The sequence below is a fragment of the Priapulus caudatus genome, unplaced genomic scaffold (genome assembly GCF_000485595.1).
Source record: "Priapulus caudatus unplaced genomic scaffold, Priapulus_caudatus-5.0.1 Scaffold198, whole genome shotgun sequence".
NCBI classification, from domain to species: Eukaryota; Metazoa; Priapulida; class Priapulimorpha; order Priapulimorphida; family Priapulidae; genus Priapulus; species Priapulus caudatus.
The window spans coordinates 358,604-384,427 of NW_014577259.1; the positions used below are offsets into that span (position 1 = coordinate 358,604).

General features: G+C 42.1%; 2 protein-coding genes across 3 annotated transcripts in view; both read right to left on the reverse strand.

Annotated features, from left to right (window-relative positions):
• Positions 1-3,687, reverse strand: part of LOC106807167 (chordin-like) — a gene marked incomplete in the record, with an annotated part of 15,087 nt that extends 11,400 nt beyond the window's left edge. The window contains 2 exon segments of the mRNA XM_014809435.1: positions 2,793-2,896; positions 3,537-3,687. Coding sequence (XP_014664921.1) covers positions 2,793-2,896; positions 3,537-3,687 — 255 coding nt within the window.
• A 4,700-nt stretch (positions 3,688-8,387) lies between these two features.
• LOC106807179 (ubiquitin-conjugating enzyme E2 J2-like) lies at positions 8,388-23,681 on the reverse strand (the record flags this gene model as incomplete). 2 transcript variants are annotated; one of them, XM_014809454.1, is given in 9 exon segments in its annotated part: positions 8,388-8,466; positions 8,715-8,795; positions 9,166-9,213; positions 10,078-10,168; positions 10,518-10,620; positions 10,802-10,842; positions 11,065-11,202; positions 20,288-20,312; positions 23,439-23,681. In XM_014809454.1, coding segments are annotated over 7 exon segments (565 nt in total), but the record flags the coding sequence as incomplete, so codon positions are not given.
• Between the last annotated feature and the right edge of the window lie 2,143 nt (positions 23,682-25,824).

A 25,824-nucleotide genomic window follows, 5' to 3' on the forward strand; every position in this document is an offset into this window, starting at 1 on the left:
CCAACAGTGTCTACATGATACATACACGCACAGGGGTGTGTGTGTGTGTGTGTGTGTGTGTGTGTGTGTGTGTGTGTGTGTGTGTGTGTGTGTGTGTGCGCGTGTTTACGCCAATGCTGCTCCCCTCTCTATACATTATGCATACAAAAGGCGTTGCCTGCAACCCACAGATAGAGACGGCTTATGAATGCCGACCATATCGCAATTGAAAGATTGTAATTTATCGATATCCTACTTCATGACCGTTAATTACCTCCATCAATCTTGCTTGCTTATGCTAATCGGCCATATGATGTGCCTCTGGATATTCCTTCTAGATACGAATGCAGGCACAAGTGCCTGCGAAGGCGAACGAATGATTGAGGAATCTGCGTGTATATATAGTGTCTACGTATTTAGGGAATTCGCCCGGGCACCGTGTACATGCACAGGAGCTAGGGCACGGGAGGGAGAATTCACTGAAACACAAGCTACGAGCATCAGCGATGTGCGTTGCATCTCGCAGTCGCGCGCAGCAGTGTGGATTAAGCGAGGTACCGCCATCGTTGCAGGGCGAGGCGATGCGCACTGATCGTACATGGCCACTTGATACCTAAACAACGAGGTGTTTGTGTTTTCGTTCAGCTTGTTGTCACTCGCTTGATGGCGTTCGTGCCATTGTTTGTCGCGGGCGCGGCGGCAAGTGTGAAAACAATTCTCGGATAACGAAGTGGACACCATCCCGCCGAGCCCCGGAGAAAAAAGATTGCCGCTGCGTTGTGATGCGCGTGCAGGTGTGGGTGACAACCGCATTGTGTTCGCCCGTGCGCGCGCAGCACCCCAGTGTCTCTCATTGTACTGCCCCGAGTTGACACGCGGGACGGAACGAGAGAGTGGCGGTAATCGTCAAACGGGTTAATTAGGAGTTTCTCTATCGCGCCTTACATAGGCTAATGATGTTCCGGCCAATATAGCTTATCAGACCCGCTTGCTTTTTTCAGGTGCGGGCGACGGGTTAGTTCCTGAATGATGCGCTCGTTGCTAAGTGATTAGACAATCAAACGATGTGCTTACGGGAGGATAAAGGCCGCTCGTGACGAAAAGCTGGTCGTGAAGACAATAGAGCATTCATAGAGCGCGTTGTCAGCTAGGCATATCATGCGCGAGTATCACTAAGTGCGTTATTCCACAGCGAGTGATGATAATCATCTGTTCTCCTCTGGGTGATTCAATAACTCAGGCACGTGCTTGCTTCATGGTCATAGCGCTATCGCCAACGCCAGCCAGCACTACCGTCCTGCTAACGTCCTGTTGACATATCTGTTACCAATATAGCGTCTTTAAATGAATAAATATATAAAAAAAATAACACAAATAAAAAATAAACGCCAACGTCCTGTCATCACTAAAGTCCTGCTAACGCCAGTGTCTTGCCATCATCAACGTCCTGCCAACGCCAGTATCCTGTCATCATCAGCGTCCTTCTAACGCCAGTGTCCTGTCATCATCAACGTCCTGATAATGCTAACGTCCTGTCATCATCAGCGTCCTGCTAACGCCAGTGTCCTGCCATCATCAACGTCCTAATAATGCTAACGTCCTGTCATCATCTAAGCGTCCTGCGAAGCGCCAAACGTCCGTGTTATCGATCAGCGTCCTGCTAACGCAAGTGTCCTGCCACCGCCGCCAACAAAGTTACAGCAGACGACACACAAGGCCGTGCTGTCTTCCCGTTTTAGGTTCTGAAAAAGCGAGCCGTCTTCTAGGGCGATACAAAATACATATCACAGATTTAATAGGGGCCTCGAAAATAGAGCGAAACGGAGTGTCGTATTAAAACATCCGCAGTGAGTCCCAGGAGGTCGCAAGCCAATTTATGGTCTCTATCATATCCATTATTCCGAACTGTTTCAAATTTGGTGGATTAAATTGCATTTTAACCAGGGCGGGTTAACCAAGTGTTTAGAAAGATGCCGTCGGCATTTCCGTTCGATATAATCGAGGCAGCAAGGTGTGCTGTGTCGCTACCTGGGCGGTACGCTCTTTTAGCGGCTCGAACAACCTATATCCTCCTAACCTGTGCGCGAAGCAGAAATCAATGTGTCCCTGACATCACACTGCTACACTCAGCACCTACGCTGCACATGGTGCGCGTAGCGTATCGCGCTGTCCAGCCACTGGATATAGGCAGTGGGATATTTTTAGAACGTATGTAGCCGAATCGAAGACAAACGAACGTTCCGGTCAGCCTACCGTGCGATGTGTTAACACAGAGGAGGCAAGGCGGCAAATCTGCCAAATAATCGCCAACAGAATGGATGGATAGATGGATGGATGGATGGATGAAGCGAGACGACGCGCGACACGGACGCACCGATGCATGGAATGGATGAATAGCATGGATGCATGGATGGCTGAGATGGATGGATGGACGGACAGACCCGAGACGGGAACCGGACGGATGTATGGCGATCGCGCACGAATGGTAATGGATGCATGGATGTGATCGGATGGAAACGGACGAACGCCGACGACTCGCGAACGGACGGACGGATGGATGGATGGATGAATGGATGGATGGATGGATGATGATGATGGATGGATGGATGGATGGATGAATGGATAGATGAATGGATTAGTGGATGGGTGAATAAGAGAGATAGAGAGAGGTGAGAAAAGTGTGTGCTGCCTACGTGCGTACGCGCATGTTTAAGAGACGGGGCGAAAGAGAGGGGGAGGTAGGGAGGAAGTTAGAAAGAAATGGAGAGAGGAATGAGGCAGGGACAGGAATAAGCATTCATTTCATTACTTACAGCTAAACATTCGCAGTGTACGCAGTACATGACTCCAAACGGCTCGCCCAAAGACGGGTTCCAAGTGTCTCCCAGCTCGTATATCTCGCCTCCAAACGAACATCCTGCAAAGTGTATGTACGTCAGTGATAGCCGTGGCCTCCATGCTTGATTGCGAGGGCGCAGGAAAAACATTATATCTTCGTTTCAAGGGGTTCCTTAATCGTTGTTCTGTTATTTCTTAAGAATAGTGTGAAACGGTTATTACGTACTGTGTAAGAAACGTAATAAAGTTTAATTAAATATAGCACCTTAATTTAAAACTTATACTAGTCGCTCATATAGCATCCGAATCGTGGTTGTATCTCGCGACGCAACAATCACTGATAAAATAAATAAATAAATATAATATATATAAATAAATATATACATTAATAAATAAATATATAATATATATATAGGCCTATAATGAAGACGTGAAGGTGTTTCAGAAACGTCACATGGGCTCTCGGAACGCATGACATACACCCGTGTACGGGTGCTTAACTCGTGATGAAATGTCACGCTCGCTTTTCACTATTTCTGTTGCAGAAGCTGCACACGCTGTGATTATGTATAGGAAATAAATATGTATTTAATATGCACGTATAAACCGCAACGCTAACAATAGAATTTTAACGTGACTCGATGATTCGGAACAAGTATTATAACAACCAATAAATATTTCTGTCATTTCTAATGAAGTCAGCGCGAGCTTGAGCTTACCTGGAAACTTTCTTGTCTTGGCAGCGTGCTGTTCTGATTTCAGCGGGATATTATTGTCTGCTACTTGGCGGAGACAGAGCACAGCACGAGGCGGTAGAAGTATCAGCAACAACATCAGCAGCAATAGCGGCAGGGTATAACGGCGACACATCGTAGCTGCACGTGGGCGTTTCAAAAACGCGACTAGTTCAGACTTCGCAGGCGCGCAGGCTGTGCAGAGGTATACCGTGACCGGGTGGCCACACAAACACACACGCACGCACGTACTCTCTCTCTCTCTCACAAACACACGCGCGTGATGTTGAGCGAGTTGAATGGGAATTTAAACGATACTAGAAGGCAGTTATACGTTCTGCTATAGCTCTCTTCGCGGCAGCCGCTACGCAAGTCAAAGTTCTTCGAAATTCTCGTACTGCTGCTGTGATCCGGTGACTGCGCAACGAACACATGTGTCAACCTCAACGTCACCTGTGTGTATATATATATATATACACACATATTTATGTGTGCAGCGTAAGCCATTTAGTTTGTTATGCGGGGATCAGTCGCGGCTTATTTAATCGGCTGCGCGCGGGAAAACTGCATCCATTCTTCTCGTAATTGGGTGACAACGACTGCTTAGCGCGCCAACACAAAACGCTATGTCATCGTTGCTGCCACGAAAAGCGAGATGATGACAAAAGTTTCTCCTGGTCATTGTCGGCGAATATCTAAAAGCAACAATGACCTCATCGGGCACCGCGTTGCCGCGATCACGTGACAATTAAGAGCACAGGCGACCAGAACGACGGACACCGGCAGATTTTGCAGCGTAAAATAGTAGTAAATAAAGTAAAATTCAGAGTTCAGTTGCGAAATCACGTCGTTGTTGCGGCGGCAGAGGCACAGATCTGTTTAATCATGGATCGATGCGTTCTCCTAGTGTCGTATATCATTATGCCTTCATCATCATGCAATTACTGCAACCGTGAATATACGTATACGGGTTTCAAAACCTAGACAACACAGTCAAGCAAAATCCACCGCACACATGGTAATAATAATAATAATAATAATAATAATAATTATTATTATTATTATTCATGTGCACCATTATCATTATTAATATTATTATTATCATTCATCATTCATTCATTCATCTCAATCATTTATTATAAGTATAATTTATGTTGTCCTCACCCAGACTGTAGCAGCCGTATGTGTAGCCAGCAAACGCACCCCTAGCGGTAATGCAATCGGCTAAAAACCGGATCTAGGATCATTTATCAGAATAGGAATCTGAAGAAGAGATTCATTCGCCGCGGGGAGCATGTATAGGCAGACGCACGTAATTAAACGCACGTACCCAACGCAACACCGAGAGAGATCATGGGTCATTCCGATTACCGCTAATAATTGTGAACGTAGACAAACCGTGCCTCTTCGGTTTCACGCTACTCGGATTTCTAATTTCTCGGATGTCAGCAGCTAACGGCTGGCGACACTGAAGCCGTGTCTGTCATCTCATCTCATTGCACTCTTCGTGCATTATCCGGTAATGTTCTCTCAGTGGTACTCATCATTACACTCAGCGCACCAGATCACCTTTCCTGTTTATCACATTTATCATCGCCAATTCATATTATTATTAAAAATTTTACTTTATATGTACCTACCAGTAATTTTTGGTTAGGTAGCGCATATATATATACAGTCCGACCTCCTTTATCCGGCCATCCGTTATCCGGAAATCTCTATTCCGACGTGGCCGGATAAAGAAAATCGGACTGTATATGTTACGCATGGACACGTTTAGTTCTAGATAAATGAGTAATGATATACCTGCACAGTATTTTACGAATTATTTTAGTCAATACAAAGTAGGCCCCTACTGTAACTTCACAATCGTTAATTGTAGGGAGCCGTTATTTGCATGAGTTGCTTGCATGCATAAATTTTTACGCGAGTTTTGCATTTTTAACGTGTCGCTTGGATTTTTGATTAGATTTTGCATATTTCTGAGGGATAACCATTACGTTGCTTTTTTACATCTCTGCTTTGTTATAATAGACAAAATCCCATCACCAATAATGCTATTTTCCATCATAATAACTGATAAACCTCACACGGGAATAAAAATGTCAGTAATTGTGTCAAACCTTTAGTTTAGTGGATTTTTAACAGCAAAATTCTCAAATTTAGCTAAAAAATAGTTGAACCAGTAATCTTCGGAGTAGAGTGCGAGCCACGACCCACCAGCAATACAATGTTTTATTATTCATATAATCGCTCAGGTAATATATTTCGTAATGTATGCGTGTTGTAATGAATTATGTAAATTAAACAAAATCCGCATTTATTAGCTTATTGTTTATGATTAATTTTAACCCGCATCAGTTCCACAATGATTTATGTGTCATAATAGTTCAATAATCGCTCTTAACTCTAGGATGAATTTATATGATGAATTTAATGCCATATTACTTCCCACGTGCACACTGCTTTTACGATAAATTAAGCGCTATGATATTTCATATTCCATCGCAAATTAGTTAGGGAGGAGTAGACGTCGTAACACTTCACACTTTTGCCGACTGCTTCAGTGATAAGTTAAGACCCATAAGAGCACATACCATCTAATTGCTCACTGGTACCTCGATAAATTAAGACTAATAATACTTCACACTTGCTCATCGCGGCGGCATAATTAACCCAATTACTATATAAAGCTTGGGTTGATAATACTCACCCACCAGTTTCTCGGTGTCGATGAATAAAACATGAGGCAATTTTTCGCACCCCGCCTTTTTCTCTCGCGTGACAAACGCTCTCTCACGTGCCTTTCACGCGCCAACGACAGCCATTGTCGGCTGCTAACCACGCATCGACTACGCGGGGCGCAAGCATTCAATGCGCTGTACAGCAACGCATAGCAACGCAGCCGCGCGCACGCTGACTCGCGTCTTTCTTACATTGCCGATCTCTTGCGGCGCAACGGATTACGATCTCGAGGTGACAAACATGCTCGATTGTCATCGAAGGAGTCACACGCGACACCGACAAGCCTCGCGTTTAACGCCGCCGTTGGTGGCAGCGGCGAAGGCAACCGACCGCCATTGCGTGATCACACATCAAGGTAAACCGCGCGCGGTGACCGCACTCGCCCGTGCACGCGGTCGTCGCAATGATAGACAGCTATAGTTGCATATATACGCACACGTATCCAGGCCCGTAGGCAGGTTTTTTACGGGAGGGTGCGATCCGACGAGTATACAGACCTAGCGAGCGCCGGAGTTTTGAAAATTAGGTTGTCTGAGACTGCATTTCGCGCGTTTTGAAGGCAGTATGATATGAAAACAGGCAGCCAAAAGCGAACATCAAAACGTGGACATTTCTCACATTTTCTCAACAGACTACTTTTATCAATCAACGAATTAGAACACAAACAATGATATTATTGTTTTATTAATTCACTTTTTTTAAATCGTTGGTCCACAAAAAAGTGGACCTCCGCAGCCTGTGGGGGGGGGCGGACCCGTCGCATCCCCCTTCCCTACGGGCCTGCGTATCAATCACGGGCCGTGTAAATAGTTTACGTTGCGAGCCCGCTCGCTGGCGTTTTTCGTGCGCGTGCCGTTGTCTTGCGTCGCACGACAGGGTCGTCGCCGCCACCGTGTCGAGTGTGAGGTGTATGACAGCAGATCAGGCTCGTCTTTAATTATTTACAAGCATGCCTTTAATTAATTAAATGCGTGTATGTAAAGTTACAAGCATGCAAACGTCCTGTCATCATCAGCGTCCTGCTAACGCCAGTGTCCTGCCATCATCAACGTCCTAATAATGCTAACGTCCTGTCATCATCAGCGTCCTGCGAACGCCAACGTCCTGTTATCATCAGCGTCCTGCTAACGCAAGTGTCCTGCCACCGCCAACAAATTACACGCAACACACAAGGCGTCTGTTTCCCGTTTTAGTTTGAAAAAGCGAGCCGTTTCAGCGATACAAAATACCATACACAGATTTAATAGCATGAAAATAGACGAAACGGAGTGTCGTATTAAAACATCCCAGTGAGTCCCAGGAGGTCGCAACCAATTATTGCTCTACCATATCCATTATTCCGAACTTTTCAATTTGGGGATTAAATTGCATTTTTAACAGCGGGTTACCAAGTGGTTTAGAAAGCATCCGGTGGCATTTCCGTCGATATAATGAGGCACAGGTGTGCTGTGTCGCTACCTGGGCGGTAGCTCTTTAGCGCTCGAAACCTTATCCTCTACTGTGCCGAAGCAGAATCAAGTGTCGCCTGACATCACACTGCTACACTCAGCACTACCGCTGCACATGTGCCGTAGCGTATCGGCTGTCCAGCCCACGGGATATAGCAGTGGGATATTTTAGACGTATGTAGCCGATGAAGACAACGAACGTTCGGTCAGCCTACGTGCGATGTGTTACCAGAGGAGGCAGGCGAGCAAATCTGCCAAATAATCGCCAACAGAAGTGGATGGATAGATGGATGGATGGATGGATGAACGGACGACCGAACGGACGGACGGATGCATGGATGGATGAATAGATGGATGCATGGATGGATGGATGGATGGATGGACGGACGACCGAACGGACGGACGGATGTATGGATGGCCGAATGGATGGATGCATGGATGTATGGATGAACGGACGAACGGACGATCGAACGGACGGACGGATGTATGGATGGATGAATGGATGGCTGGATAGATGGATGGATGGATGGATGGATGGATAGGTAGATGGACGGACGGACGGACGGTCGGACGGGCGGACGGATGTATAGATGGATGGCTGGCTGGATGGATGTATGAATGGCTGGATGGATGTATGGATGGATGTTAGAGGTCAAACCCTTCTGCTGCTGCTGATCAATCGCTTCCTGTTCTCTCTGCTTCTCAATTTTCCCTCGGATTTCCTTAAACAATTTCACATTTTTTTAGGCAAAGAATCAACAATCGCACACAGTCTCTCACCACGCTGGCATCATTTCACCAAGTATGGAAACAAATTTTAATTACTACGTAAAATGTGGAAACCTAAAAAATATGGCAAGAATTGCACAGGATTTTTTTCAATGACTATTAATTATCATCACATTACAAATTAATGCAAAATTTCTAGTAAAACTAATTAATTTTTGCCAACAGGAGCCATCCGACTTACCTCAGCAATTTCTTGGAACAGTTCGGTAAAGACTTTGTCCTTCAGATTAAATGTTCCACTATGGGCAGCTAGTCTTCGTTTCTAAATACAAGGTTACACAACACTCTATCATCCAAATTAATTGCACGTCAAAGTTTCAGCACTTGAATCACTTTACCTAACTGATCTCAATATACTGTTTAAATACTGAGATATGGTAAGCTGCACCACCTACTGGTCAGAAAATCTAAAATTTGCACATGGGTATATGAAAAATATACATGAAAAATATATCTAATGAATATTGAACAATTAAATTTTTATATAGCATAATTTAAACCTATTTTAACTGAAAATATGCAAGGAACCTATGGTCATGTCACATGTGTTCCTTTAACGTTCTATAAAACTGCAATATTTATCCAGCCTGTCACAGAGGAAAACTACAATGTTTACAGTAATATTGACCTACCTCATATTCTGATGTCTCTATACTACCTAGAGTTTGGCTGGTTTCAACCTGCAGATAAAAACAACAAGATAAGACCCAAGCTCTCTTATGCATTTCATTAATAGCATGATCACTAACATGACCAAAATTGTTGTAATAATTATAAACACTATATCCAGTTATATATGTGAAACAATTCATTTTAAAATTTCTAAATAATTAATGCACTAACAGTACATTTCATACACTATTGATGTTTAGATGCCAACTGATCTATAGCTATAGCTTGATGTCGCTGACGAATGAGCAAGAAAAAGATGCCCCCTCCCTGTATATTGTTGGTTTATCAGTCAAGCCATATACCAGTTTACATGTGTTTTTCACACACACACACACACACTGAGCAAGAAAAAGATGCCCCCTCCCTGTATATTGTTGGTTTATCAGTCAAGCCATATACCAGTTTACATGTGTTTTTCACACACACACACACTAGGTTGAAGACTTCGCTAATAAGAACTACTTTAGAACAAAGTTATCACAACAATGATTAGTCAGAGTCACCTGTCAATCTCCAAAGGCAGGTAAGGTCAATTAGCTATACTGTGTATTAGATTAGAGTCTTAAGTGGTCACTATAAGTATAATGGCTGATGACCAGACTGCAGTTTTACATCTTTACATCTTTAATACATATTTCTCTTAGGATTCAATCACAAATTAAACTTCTTGAAATTATAATGAAACCTTTATTTACACTAGCCTATAACCAAACTTGAATCACGATAACAAAAACTGTAACATACAGTCTCATCTTTAGATATCTTTATAAATGTCGCATGAGAAATTGTACATGAGATTTTATCTGAAAAGCACAAATGCATTGCAGACCTTCGCCAGTACCAATGCCATGCCCGACTGTTGGCATACATACCATGAAGCTCAACAACCCTGTCAATATTGTCGAGACCGACCAGGCAGGGTTCCACGTATCCGGATGAAAGTCACTGATCGACAAACACAACCTATACAGTAGAAATGACATGATAATAAGAGTGCCCTACAAGTCCACATCATCTATTGAGGGTGCAAACACTATAATTACACAAGAATAGAGTTGTTACAGAACCGCCACAAATTCTCATGATAGCACATTTCACATTCACATGAATTCACATAAATGTATAGCATAACACAAGACATTAGTTTGACGAAGAAAGACCAGGCTAACGATAGACAATACTAATGGCCTCCTATCGCCAACGTGTGGAAAATAATTCAATGCTTTGATCATTAAGTGAGATTATTAAGCTATATATAACAGTACTTGCTACATATAATAGCACAAGTAAAAGAATAAAAAATACACATTACCTTGTGTTTGTTTTAAATCGGCCATTTGGTGTGATCATGTATATGCTGGGGGGCTTGAAAGGGAATTCACTTGGAAATACGAGCTTGCCATGATATATTCCCCCTAATTAACATAATATGCATTAGAAACATGATTTGTACTGTGAAACACTCTGGTAAACACTTCACAAATCTACGAGCCAAAAAACGTCACTTGTGCAAAAAGGGTAAATCATGCAAAAACATGATCAGGTTGAAAGTGACAACACACAACAAGAATCCGTCAGAAATTTATATGCATTTACCTTCATATGGTGTATTTTCTGGCCCAAACACAATATACCTCCTGGAGAACAAACATACTGGATATAGCATCATCATTCTACATTGATTATACATTACTATCAAGTCTCTTCATACCTACACAATTACAACAACATGGCTGAAGAACACCGAATAACATAAAATTAAAGCAGCATTTTTTCTTTCTGACAAAAATTTTCTGGAGACAATAACATTAAGAAACTGTATTGCGCAACGACTTTGTAAACAGTGATACATAACTTACCACTCAAGAATATTTGACGGTAGAGGCAGAGCCGTAACGTATGGCACCGGATCTCGCATTATTCGTAGATAATCCTGTTTCAACCGGGCCGTTGCCGTTATGCACACCCGCTTTGACGACATGGTGTGTGTTGGTGAGCCAAGGTCGAAAAATTTCTATATGAAACAATGTGTATGATTGAAAGTGCGAAAGAAATGTTATATAGAATGTGAATATTTGTTTTCAGGTGTATTGAGTGTTATCACAATACTAGATTACTAGATCATAGCAGAGACTCACTCAACTTGTGAATCATACATGTGTTAATTGCTATACAGTCACTATTTTAGTGCCCATATTTTATTTGTTGGCCCCATGCTTGTTCTTATGTACACCTATCGAGTCTCCCTACCCAATGGGGCTGAACTATGAAATATTAAGAATTATCCAGTGGTCACCCTGTCTTTTTACTCCATAGCATTGTATACAATAAGGTAGCCTCCTAGTAGTAATCTAAGCAGCACTGACAATATGTCGATACTCTTAGAAGCACCAAAATCTTTTTTTTTTAAATAACAAGTAGTGTGGCTGAATTTATACTAAATATTACATGGCAACATATCCATATGAACTACGTCTAACACTAATCAGAAACTAAGCAAAAACCAAACATCAATAATGGCACCATAATTAATTGAGGCAAGAACTTTTCATCAACAATTAGAGGTAAATTCACAAAGCTGTGGCTTAATTTATCAATCAGCTAATATCTATTTGAGCTTTACGATGAGAGAGCTTATGGAGCTTTATGGAGGCTTTTGGAAAGAGTTTTATTTCCCCTTGTTTATCCACAGTCATCTCTTAAGTATTCCTTATCGTAGTCCAACATATACTGCATTTGAGCAGCTTAAACTGTCTCGTGTCTTGGCGCGAGTCCCACCCAGCACTGTCAAAGCAATAGTGAGAATGACCGAGATGCACCCTGGTAGTGGCACCTGCTTCACCAGCTTCCAAGATCCGTCTCAGCACAGCACCCCCCCCCCCGGCACTTGGAGCGTTTCAATAAAATATAATGCTAAATAAATACGAAATCTATTTACTACCAATTTACCAAAGAAGTACTATTCTCAACACAAACCTATCTTCTTCGCTATCTTGGAACTTACTATGTATCACAATACTCTGTATTAAACCAATATAACCTGTTACAAAAATTCGAAGTGACGAGCGGCGAAGTAACGAGCGGCGAATATACTGAGCGCCATTTCTGTTGACCTGTGATGTACTTCGGTTTGAAGAGCGGATTCACTGACCAATCGAAGGGCGCTGCGCATTGAGAATGCGTACGTCACAGGTCAACAGAAATGGCGCTCGAAATATCCGCCGCTCGTCACTTCGAATTTTTGTAACAGGTTATATTAGTTTAATACAGAGTATTGAGATACATAGTAAGTTCCAAGTAGTAGTAGTAGTAGTAGTAGTAGTAGTAGTAGTAGTAGTAGTAGCAGGAGTAAGATAATATAGGTAAGATCCTATATTAATAGATAAGATTCTATAATATAGGTAAGATCCTATATTATCTTAGTCCTGGTAGTAGTAGTAGTAGTAGTAGTAGTAGTAGTAGTAGTAGTAGTAGTAGTAGTAGTAGTAGTAGTAGTAGTAGTAGTAGGTAGTAAACATTTTCTATGATCGGGTCGCTGTTCTATTCGTAGGTCGCGTTCGTAAAAAAAAATTAAAAAAAAAATGTGCTTTAACATACTTGCACGTACATACATATATCATGTTTAATGAGTTTGCTCTTGGTTTAAACACACGATGTTTTCCCGTGCTGACTGGCTGCAGTTCGCTTCTTTTCCCCGTCCTCACACCAAGCGTTGAAACATACAAGAGAAACGTGCACATTGAGATTATAAACATATACTTTCCACCAGCTCATCCAAAATAGCCGATTTATCATTTTCAACAAATACACTTGCCTGGAACGCATATTCGTTCTCGTAGTAGATAACCAATATTATAAACGCTGGTCACTTCGATCATAGCCCATAAAGTTTGTATTTATATGTGAAACACGCGATGAGCGAGAGTAGTGGTGATGAGGCATCCAAGCGTTATTTATACAGAAAAACAACGGCCGCCGTCGTCTTATTGTAGCTGCCGAAAAATCGAAAACGCATAAAAACCGAAGGGGCAACGGCTTGATACAGTTCATATATTGCGTTATCGTGTCTTCATTACTTCTTCAACACATTACTTGTCTCTAACAAGTATCTACTTTCTTAATGTAATTTATTTCATAGTCAAGTCATGACCTATGTCATACTCCAAGCAGTAATAGGTAGTACAGCGAATATAAGCACATAAAATTGGGCACATTGTGCACTTTTTGTTGAATTGTGAAACTTTGCACACGCATAACACAATAGGTCCTGAAGATTTTCTGATATATACCGCGTTCACACGGCAATGGTTTGGCTCGAGCTAAATGGGTTAAATTTAGTTCGGGCCGGTTTGAGTCGGAGCGTTCACACGTACGCAAGCGAATACTGTCTGTCCGACTGTCGCGAGATGGCGTTATGTACGATTCAGTGTTTAGCCTACATCCGTTCCGAATTTTTATACTGTTTTGGACTTTATTTCGTTGAAGTACACGGTCGACACTCGCGGCATCTACCGCTCTACCGATTTTGCTGGTGCTACAATTTGGCTCGGGCCTGGCCAGACGTTTTCGATGAGACCAAAATTAATTGGCTCGTGCTAACTCGGCACGGCTCCGAAAAACCGTCCGTGTGAACGCTCGGCTCGCGCCAAATTTGGCGCCTATATGTCAAAATGTTACTTATTTAGTTGGCAAATACACTGTGTTAAAAATACTGCAGTGACGATGATTTTTGACATATCGGTCATTTAATATGCAAGTTTTCATTATTTTGAACCATTTCATTATTTCAACCTTACTTTATTTCAACTTAAAGATAGCTACACTCAATGAATTGCTTCTAAAATATTAGTATAGATATCTACGAATAAATTTAACTATTTCTTGAATAAATTGGATGGGTATTATTGAAATTATAGCCCAAACCCTAAGAGTGTTATAACGCGATACGCGTTAACACGCCAGAGAGCGCTGTATGCCACAAGATGACGCTGTTCCTTTGGTACGTTATCAGAACTAGAATATATACTATATACTATACTATATACCAAGAGTAGATAATAAAACCATGGTTTTATTATCTACTCTTGTATATACATATATATCTATATATATATAGTATCAGGAGCTAATAATGACAAATTTATCATTATTAGCTCCTGATAGTATATATATATACTTCAGGACCTCATGTAGTCATAGAACTAGAATAGAACGCGTGTGCAGTTTCACAATTCTAACCAAAAGTGCACAATCCATGTGCTTATCTGCTAGACAATAAGTCATGCCTGTGACATGAAAGAAACCAGGGGTCCAAGTCCAAAATATCAAAACTTTTCACACCGCACTTCACTTATGACAATGTTCAAGTTATGACAATGTTTAAGTTGTGAAAATTTAGAATCAATATTTCACGACTATTCATTATGTTTATGTCAACGGGCTTTAGACAATTATCATTGTCATACACACGACAGCGAGCAAACATTACCAAACGCCACACTCAGTATCAAGAGTTATTTATCAGTTTATTTTTTATTTCTAGCCATTAATATGATAAATATAAACACTGAAACTATCATCCTCGAGAATGTTTAATATAATCCTGTATGCCTCCACGCATACTAGCTCTATTAAAAGAGCGAGAGTGAGGCATAAAATTCTAGCACAGACGTAGAGAGAACACAGTGCAGGATCTGAATAACTCATGATAATACTACGTAGTTCTGACTATTAACAATTTTTCATGTTCACCTTTATGATAATACTGTGATTATATGTAGACATAAATGCATAAACACACATATGCATACATCGGTTCACAGGAATACCATATACAGAGTATACGGGGTTGTAGAAGGGCTATCACTCTTGACACATATGCCAAAGTAGCCATCATAGTGATTAATTAAAAAAATGTAAAATTAATATCTATATGTCTCTACAGTGAATCGCCAGACAAGTCTCCAGTTACTAGCATTTGCAGTCAGATGTGTGTTAATTATCATACACGAACAAGGCTATCGAGTTGTACTATTCATGCAAAAGCAATATAAACATTAATTTTACAATCACGTATGTACACACAACGAGAACCCATCCGGCAACGAAAAGCGCATCAGTGCGACTTAATACCGGCGCCCAAGAACGTAAGCATACAGCTGTACAGATGTTGTAACGTCAGTAAGAATAGTATAGCTGTAAAGATGTTACCACAGCAGCAACTATATATACAGCTGTAACAGTGTAAGGATGTTACCACAGCAGCAACCATATATATATACAGCTGTAACAGTGTAAGGATGTTACCACAGCAGCAACTATATATACAGCTGTAACAGTGTAAGGATGTTACCACAGCAGCAACTATATATACAGCTGTAACAGTGTAAGGATGTTACCACAGCAGCAACTATATATACAGCTGTAACAGTGTAAGGATGTTACCACAGCAGCAAACTATATATACAGCTGTAACAGTGTAAGGATGTTACCACAGCAGCAAAACTAGATATACCAGCGTAACAGTGTAAGAGTATGTTACCACAGCAGCAACCATATATAATTACAGCTGTAACAGTGTAACGATGTTACCACAGCAGCAACTATATAGTACAGGCTGTATACAGTGTAAGGATGTTACCACAGCAGCAACTATATATACAGCTGTAACAGTGTAAGGTATGTTACCACAGCAGCGCAACTATATATACAGCTGTAACAGTGTAAAGGATGTTACCACAGCAGCAACGTATATATATATAACAGCTTAACAGTGTAAGGATGTAAACCACACCAGCAACTACATATATATATACAGCTGTAACAGTGTAAGGATGTTACCACACCAGCAACTACATATATATATACAGCTGTAACAGTGTAAGGATGTTACCACACCAGCAACTACATATACAGCTGTAACAGTGTAAGGATGTTACCACAGCAGCAACTATATATATATATATAGCTGTAACAGTGTAAGGATGTTACCACAGCAGCAACTACATATACAGCTGTAACAGTGTAAGGATGTTACCACAGCAGGCAACTACATATATTCAGCTGTAACAGTGTAAGGACGTTACCACGATCAGCACTATATATATACAGCTGTAACAGTGTAAGGAATGTTACCACAGCAAGCAACTACATATATTATTACAGCTGTAACAGGTGTAAGGATTTACCACACCAAGCAACTACATATACAGCTGTAACAGTGTAAGGATGTTACACAGCAGCAACAACATATACAGCTGTAACAGTGTAAGGATGTTTACCACACAGCAATATATATATAAAAGCTGTAAACAGTGTAAGATGTTACCACCAGCTAGCAGCAACTACATATACAGCTGTAACCCAGTTCTAACGGGATGTTACCACAGCAAGCAACTATATATACAGCTGTAACAGTGTAAGGATGTTACCACAGCAGCAACTACATATACAGCTGTAACAGTGTAAGTATGTTACCACAGCAAGCAACTATATATACAGGCTGTAACAGTGTAAGTGATGTTATACACAGCAGCAACTATATATACAGCTGTAACAGTGTAAGGATGTTCCACAGCAGCAACTACATATACAGCTGTAACAGTGTAAGTATGTTACCACAGCAGCACTATATATACACAGCTGTAACAAGTGTAAGGATGTTACCACATGCAGCAACTATATATACAGCTGTAACAGTGTAAGTATGTTACCACAGCAGCAGACTACATATACACGCTGTAACAGTGTAAGGATGTTACGCACAGCAGCAACTACATATAAGCAGCTGTAACAGTGTAAGATGCTACCACAGCAGCAACTATATATACAGCTGTAAACAGTGTAAGGATTTAACCAGACAGCAACTATATATACAGCTGTAACAGTGTAAGGATGTTACCACAGCAGCACCACATAGATATAATCAGCTGTAACAGTGTACAGGATGTTACCGACAGCAGCAACCATGAATATATACAGCTTGTGAACAGTGTAAAGATGTTACCATAGCAGCAACCATATATACAGCTGTAACAGTGTAAGGATGTTACCACAGCAGCAACCATATATACAGCTGTAACAGTGTAAGGATGTTACCACGTCAGTAAGCATACAGTTGCACAGTCATACCAATACAGTAAAGCTTACAGCTGTTAACATGACATCGAAAATGGGTCCAGAATATTACTGTGCAGTGAACAGAGAACATATTTTACAGTGTACGCAAACGCTGCAAACCCAACTAGCATGAACATGTTTGTGAGAGCACCACCGATCCACCATTCTGAGCTGCATGCTGCTGTGCCTCCGTCATAGTGGTCTTTCTTGTCAAAGTGTTAGAGGTCAAACCCTTCTGCTGTGCTGATCAATCGCTTCCTGTTCTCTCTGGCTTCTCAATTTTCCCTCGATTTCCTTAAACAATTTCACATTTTTTTAGGCAAAGAATCAACAATCGCACACGAGTCTCTCACCACGCCTGGCATCATTTCACCAAGTATGGAAACAAATTTAATTACTAACGTAAAATGTGGAAACCTAAAAATATGGCAAGAATTGCACAGGATTTTTTTCAATGACTATTAATTATCATCACATTACAAATTAATGCAAATTTCTAGTAAAACTAATTAATTTTTGCCAACAGGAGCCATCCGGACTTTACCTCAGCAATTTCTGGAACAGTTCGGTAAAGACTTTGTCCTTCAGATTAAATGTTCCACTATGGACAGCTAGTCTTCGTTTTCTAAATACAAGGTTACACAACACTCTATCATCCAAATTAATTGCCACGTCAAAGTTTCAGCACTTGAATCACTTTAACCTAACTGATCTCAATATACTGTTTAAATACTGAGAATATGGTAAGGCGCACCACCTACTGGTCAGAAAATCTAAAATTCCGCACATGGTATATGAAAAATATACATGAAAAATATATCTAATGAATATTGAACAATTAAATTTTTATATAGCATAATTTAACACTATTTTAACTGAAAATACTGCAAGGAACCTATGGTCATGTCACATGTGTTCCTTTAACGTTCTATAAAACTGCAATATTTATCCAGCCGTCACATGAGGAAAACTACAATGTTTACAGTAATATTGACCTACCTCATATCTGATGTCTCTATACTACCTAGAGTTTGGCTGGTTTCAACCCTGCAGATAAAAACAACCAGATAAGACCGCAAGCCTCTTATGCATTTCATTAATAGCATGATCACTAACATGACGCAAAATTGTTGTAATAATTATAAACACATATCCAGTTATATATGTGAAACAATTCATTAAAAAATTTCTAAATAATTAATACACTAACAGTACATTTCATACACTATTGATGTTTAGATGCCAACTGATCTCTAGCAATTTGATATAGAATTGTATAATTGCTATAGCTTGATGTCGCTGACGAATGAGCAAGAAAAAGATGCCCCGCCTCCCTGTATATTGTTGGTTTATCAGTCAAGCCAAATACAGTTTACATGTGTTTTTCACACACACACATAGGTTGAAGACTACGCTAATAAGAACTACTTTAGAACAAAGTACTCACAACAATGATTAGTCAGAGTCACCTGTCAATCTCCAAAGGCAGGTAAGGTCAATTAGCTATACTGTGTATTAGATTAGAGTCTTAAAGTGGTCACTAATAAGTATAATGGCTGATTGACCAGACTGCAGTTTTACATCTTACATCTTTAAATACATATTTCTCTTAGGATTCAATCACACAATAAACTTCTTGAAATTATAATGAAACCTTTATTTACACTAGCCTATAACCAAACTTGAATACACGATAACAAAAACTGTGACATACAGCCTCATCTTTAGATATCTTTAAAATGTCGCATGAGAAAATTGTACATGAGATTTTATCTGAAAAGCAACAAATGCATTGCAGACCTTCGCCAGTACCAAATGCCATGCCCGACTGTTGCATACATACCATGAAGCTCAACAACCCTGTTAAATATGTCGAGACCGACCAGGCAGGGTTCCACGTATCCCGGAAAGTCACTGATCGACAAACACAACCTATACAGTAGAAATGACACTGATGAATAAGAGTGCCCTACAAGTCCACACCATCTTATTGAGGTGCAAACACTATAATTACACAAGAATAGAGTTGTTACAATAACCGCCACAAATTCTCATGATAGCACATTTCACATTCACATTAATTCACATAAATGTTAAGCAAGGAACACAAGACATTAGTTTGACGAAGAAAGACCAGGCATACAATAGACAATACTAATGGCCTCCTATCGCCAACGTGTGGAAAAATAATCAATGCTTTGATCATTAAAGTGGATTATTAAGCCTATATATAACAGTACTTGCTACATATAATATCACAAGTAAAAGAATAAAAAATACACATTACCTGTGTTTGTTTTAAATCGCCATTCGGCTTGTGATCATGTATATGCTGGGGGCTTGAAAGGGAATTCACTTGGAAAATACGAGCTTGCCATGATATATTCCCCCTATTAACATAATATGCATTAGAAACATGAATTTGTACTGTAAACACTCTGGTAAACACTTTCACAAAACTACGAGCCAAAAAAACGTCACTTGTGCAAAAAGGGTAAATCACGCAAAAACATGATCAGGTTGAACGTAACAACACACAACAAGAATCCGTCAGAAATTTATATGCATTTACCTTCATATGGTGTATTTCTGGGCCCAAACACAATATACCTCCTGGAGAACAAACATACTGATATAGCATCATCATTCTACATTGATTATACATTACTATCAAGTCTCTTCAACCTACACAATTACAACAACATGGCTGAAAACACCGAATAACATAAAATTAAAGCAGCATTTTTTTCTTTCTGGCAACAAAATTTCCTGGAGACAATAACATTAAGAAACGTATTGCGCAACGACTTTGTAAACAGTGAGTACATAACTTACCACTCAAAGAATATTTGACGGTAGAGGCAGAGCCGTAACGTATGGCAGCCGGATCTCGCATTATTCGTAGATAATCCTGTTCAACCGGGCCCGTTGGTTATGCACACCCGCTTTGACACACATGGTGTGTTGGTGAACCAAGGTCGAAAAATTTCTATATGAAACAAATGTGTATGATTGAAAGTGCGAAAGAAAAATGTTATATAGAATGTGAATATTTGTTTTCAGTTGTATTGAGTGTTATCACAATACTAGATTACTAGATCATAGCAGAGACTCACTCAACTTGTGAATGATACATGTGTTAATTGCTATACAGTCACTATTTTAGTGCCATATTTTAATTTGTTGGCCCCCATGCTTGTTCTATGTACACCTATCGAGTCTCCCTACCCAATGGGCTGAACTATGAAATATTAAGAATTACCCAGTGGTCACCCTGTCTTTTTACTCCATAGGCATTGTATAACAATAAGGTAGCCTTCCTAGTAGTAATCTTAAGCAGGCACTGACAATATGTCGATACTCTTAGAAGCAGCCAAAATCTTTTTTTTAAATAACAAGTAGTGTGGCTGAATTTATACTAAATATTACATGGCAACATATCCATATGAACTACGTCTAACACTAATCAGAACTAAGCAAAAAACCAAGCATCAATAATGGCACATAATTAATGTGAGGCAAGAACTTTTCATCAACAATTAGAGGTAAATTCACAAAGCTGTGGCTTAATTTATCAATCAGCTAAATACTATTTGAGCTTCGATGAGAGAGCTAATGGAGCTTTATGGAGGCTTTTGGAAAGAGTTTTATTCCCCTTGTTTATCCACAGTCATCTCTTAAGTATTCCTTATCGTAGTCCAACATAATACTGCATTTGAGCAGCTTAAACTTCTCGTGTCTTGGCGCGAGTCCCACCCAGCACTGTCAAAGCAATAGTGAGAATGACCGAGATGCACCCTGGTAGTGGCACCTGCTTCACGCAGCTTCCAAGATCCGTCTCAGCACAGCAGACCCCCCCCCCCCCGGCACTTGGAGCGTTTCAATAAAATATAATGCTAAATAAATACGAAATCTATTTACTACCAATTTACCAAAAAGAAGTACTATTCTCACACAAACCTATCTTCTTCGCTATCTTGGAACTTACTATGTATCACAATACCTATATTAAACCAATATAACCTGTTACAAAAATTCGAAGTCACGAGCGGCGAATATACTGAGCGCCATTTCTGTTGACCTGTGATGTACTTCGTTTGAAGAGCGGATTCACTGACGCAATCGAAGGCGCTGCGCATTGAGAATGCGTACGTCACAGGTCAAACAGAAATGGCGCTCGAAATATCCGCCGCTCGTTCACTTCGAAATTTTTGTAACAGGTTATATTAGTTTAATACAGAGTATTGAGATATACATAGAAGTTTCCAAGATTTAGCGAGAAGGTTCCGTGTTGAGAATAAACCCAGTTTGGTAAGTTCTAAGTCTCCTGAAAAACGCACCAGCAAACCGCCCGAGTGATTTCACTCAGGGTTCCCTGAATTTCCTCCACAAGAAAACCATAGGCGACGCCGTTGTAACCCTATCCTGAATTTGGTTAAATTATATTGTACTCAGTGATATCCCCACACTGAAGAAGCTGACATTGACAAGCATATCATGTAATCAAGGTGTTCTGGTGTTTCCCTCGCGGCTTTCTGATACGGACTTGCAGGCCACCGGTTTTTGCGCGCAGCGTCGAACACTCGCGGCGAGGCCGCGCCCCAACAGCGAAACACGCGCCCCCTTTTTGTCCCCTTAGACAGATATCCGTTAAGACAGGGGTCTGAAAACAAAACTCCGCAGCAAAACTCGGGCGGCAATCACCGACATTTGGGATGGACGGGTGAGGCCAATCTCCAAACGAGCCCCTAAAAACTTTTTTTGGGTGGCAGCATCTGCATGGCTAAGACGTAGTGCTCCTACAAGAAACTCAAGAAATGCTGTCCAAATAAGCAATGACCGCTCGCTCATTGGCCGCTACGCGATGACGTGCGCTACGCGCTGAGTATATGCATTACGTCTATCACAGAGCTTTGTAACGAAGACGTGTACGGCGCTCCACGTGGGCTGGCGCGGTCTAATGCTATCTCCAAAAGCTGCCGCCGTGCGCGGCGCCTGCCTGCGTACGTGCGAGGTTTTTATCAACTTCTTGACCCCGCGCTGCCCGTGGCGACGAAGCACGTCGTGCGAGCACGGTGCTGGCGTGGCCGTGGCAGTTTTTACAACATAGCTAATCCTACAATACCCGCCACACTGACACCACAACAATATATATATGCACATGTTTTTACGAAGACGGCGGAGCGCGACATTCCAGCCTCCCTCCTCCCCGCGCTCATCGTGGCGGCCGGGCACGGTCGAAATGCATCTCCAACAAACGCTGGCTCGGAGAGTTTTTGCGCACGCGGTGAACTTTGGCTAGTAAATAAGATTTCGTATTTATTTAGCATTACATTTTATTGAAACCTGCAAGTGCTTGTGTGCCTGGCTGTGGCAGCAATTGATGCATGTATAAGATACCTTATTAACCGTGGCGGCGGAGGCGAGCGAGAGGGAGAGAGGGAGAGAGGTGAGAGGGAGAGAGAGAGAGAGGTGAGAGAGAGAGAGAGAGAGAGAGAGAGAGAGAGAGAGAGAGAAAGGGGAGAGAGAGAGAGACAGACCGTGGGAGTGCGAGAAAGAGAGAAAAGAGAGTGGGAGAACGGCCAGATTAAGGTACGAAAAAACGGCAGGTGACAGTACGACGGCGAGGATGTACAAAGCGCGTGTCAAATCTATAATCGGAAAAGACCCCCCCTCCAAAGCCGATGTAGCCGAGCCGATGTACGTGTCCCGAAAACTGCGCGATGTTAGGCTGCCCGCTATACGCATTCGCGCGCCCGCCTTCCTTCGGCGCGCGAATTCGTATAGCAGGGAGCGCGAGATGCTACATACAACACCCCGCGGTCGCGTGCGCCCAGTCCCGCGGAAGTGCGCGGCTTAACCGCTTTCGGCGGTCGGGGAACAACGCATCTTTTGCGCAACGCCATCTTGTACCCGGTCTCTCTGGACATATCAAATACAAAGCACTGTTCTTATGAATATGTAAGACACGGTGTGTTTGTGGGAGTGGCTAGCAACTGAGCGCTGTCACGTTTCAGGTGCAGTTTCAGGTACAGACGCTGGAATGCATTTAAACATAGTCATACTCATAGTGACGTAAGCCTAACAACAATTATACTTATAGTCAATAACAAACCTTGCTTCACCACCTATTCAATAGGCCTAATAATGAGGCTGTTGTAGATCCTAGCATTCAGTACGAGCGTCACCTTACAATAGTAAGGAACTGGAGATTATATGACCCAGCCAACGTCACCAATAAGACACTATATGAAATTACTAACAGAAAAATACACAATCTGTAAGAGGAAACGGAACTGATTGCGACACCTAACCTCTAAAATTAAACAAGCCCGGTTGCCGGGTCTATACGACGTGATAGCATTCCGACCGGTGACTCGGCATATTTTCTTTAGAATAGTTATCAGTTTTACAAAATATATAATACCACTCAACACAATCATATACATTGTAATGCCTTTATTCTTGACACCAACAGTAAACGCAAACGATTGTCACAGAATAAAAATTACATTACAATATACGAACAAAATAAAAATTTTCAGGTTTAGAAATACAAATTACTGCTAGTACAAAAACGGTAGGTGTCAGCACTATCTAATATTCTAATAGAGCACCTCCATTTGATCATAATCCTCTAATCCTCCATAAGGAGGATCCTCCTCAAAGGAGTTTCGTAAAGGAATCCTCTTCATGGAGCTACTTTAGTTTTTACCAAAGATCGTTTTTACACCTAACTAGAGTCAATTTCTATACCTAACTAATGTCAGACTATAGTCAGCATATAAATCAACTTATATTATATATCTTATATTATCTTGTATCTTATATGATATATCTTGTATGATCATATAGAGCATAATATTGATTTATATGCTTTGCGAATGTATGATTGGGTTGAGTATAAATACCGGTGACTGGTGACTCACTGACCGTCTAACGCTGAAGGGGTCGTTGTCGTATTAGGTACCCGAGGTACGTACATGTATGTATACACAAGTGTACCAGACCTGTATCTTCTCAGCATATATGTAGTACCCTGTGTTTAAATAAACGTACCTGCCCCTGAGATGGAGATCGAATGAAGACGGTCATGGAGGAGGAGTAGGGGGCAGAAGGAGGAGGCGGAGGAAGAGGGGAGAAGGGGATGGAGTAGAGGGAGGAAGAGGAGGAGCGGAGCAGGTGATGGAGATCGAATGAAGAAGGTCATGGAGGAGGAGTAGGGGGCAGGAGGAGGAGGATGAGGAGCGGAGAAGGTGATGGAGATCGAATAAAGGTCACGGAGGAGGAGTAGGGCCAGGAAGAGAAGGAGGAGGAGTAGGGGCAGGAGGAGGAGGAGGAGGAGAAGGAGGAGGAGGGGAGAAGGTGATGGAGTAGGGGAGAGAGGGAGAAAGGATGGAGCGGAGCAGGTGATGGAGATCGAATTGAGAAGTCATGGAGGAGGAGTAGGGGCAGGAGGAGGAGGTGAGAGCGAGAAGTGATGGAGATCGAATAAAGGTCACGAGAGGAGTAAGGCCAGAGAAGAAGAGAAGAGGGAGGAGTAAGGCAGGAGGAGGAAGGAGGAGGAGAAGAGGAGAGGGAGAAAGGTGATGGAGTAGGGGTGAGGAGCGAGGAGGGGAGAAAGGTGAGGAGTGGGGGAAGAGGAGGACGGAGAAGGTGAGTGGAGATCGAATGAAGATGGTCATGAAGAAGGAGTAGAGGAGACAGGAAGAGGATAAGGAGAGGAGGAGGGGGAGGAGGAGGAAGGAACAACCACTCCTCCTCTTCCCTTCTACTCCAAAACACCGTCTCCCTCCTCCTCCTCCTCCTCCTCTCCTCCTCTTCTCCCCTTCCACCTTACCCCACAGGCACCTAACTCCAACACCCTCTCCCCTCTTCCTACCTCTCGCCACCTACTCCCTCCTCCTCTCTGCGCCTCCTTTCCGCTACTCCACACTCCCAACCGGTCTCACCCTCCTGCCTCCTACTCCTCCTTCCTTATTATCACACTTCCCCCTCCTCCTCCTCTCTACCTACCATGGCACCTTCTCGCCGCTCCTCCCTTTTCCTTCCCCATCATCCCCTTGCTCCAATCACCTTCTCCCCTCTCTCCTCACGTCTCCCCTTCCTCCTCCTCCTCCTCCTCTCTAGCCCTACCCTCTCCATGACCGCTTCATTCGATCTCCATCACCTTCTCGCACTCCTCCTCCTACCCTCTCCCCTCCTCCTCCTCCTCCTCCCCTACTTCATAAATGACCTTCTCCCCGCCTCCTCTCCCTCCTCCCCTCCCCTGCCCCTACTCCCTCGCTCTCATGACCGTCTTCATTCGATCTACATCACCTTATCCGCTCCTCCTCCTCCCCTCTCATTCCCTCCCCTCCTACTCTGCCTCCATGACCGTCTTCATTCGATCTTCATCACCTCTCTCTCCGCTCCTCCTCCTTCTCCTCCTTCTCCCTCCTGCCTCCATCCTGCACCGCCCCTACTCTCCTCCTGACGTCTTCATATCGATCTCCCAATCA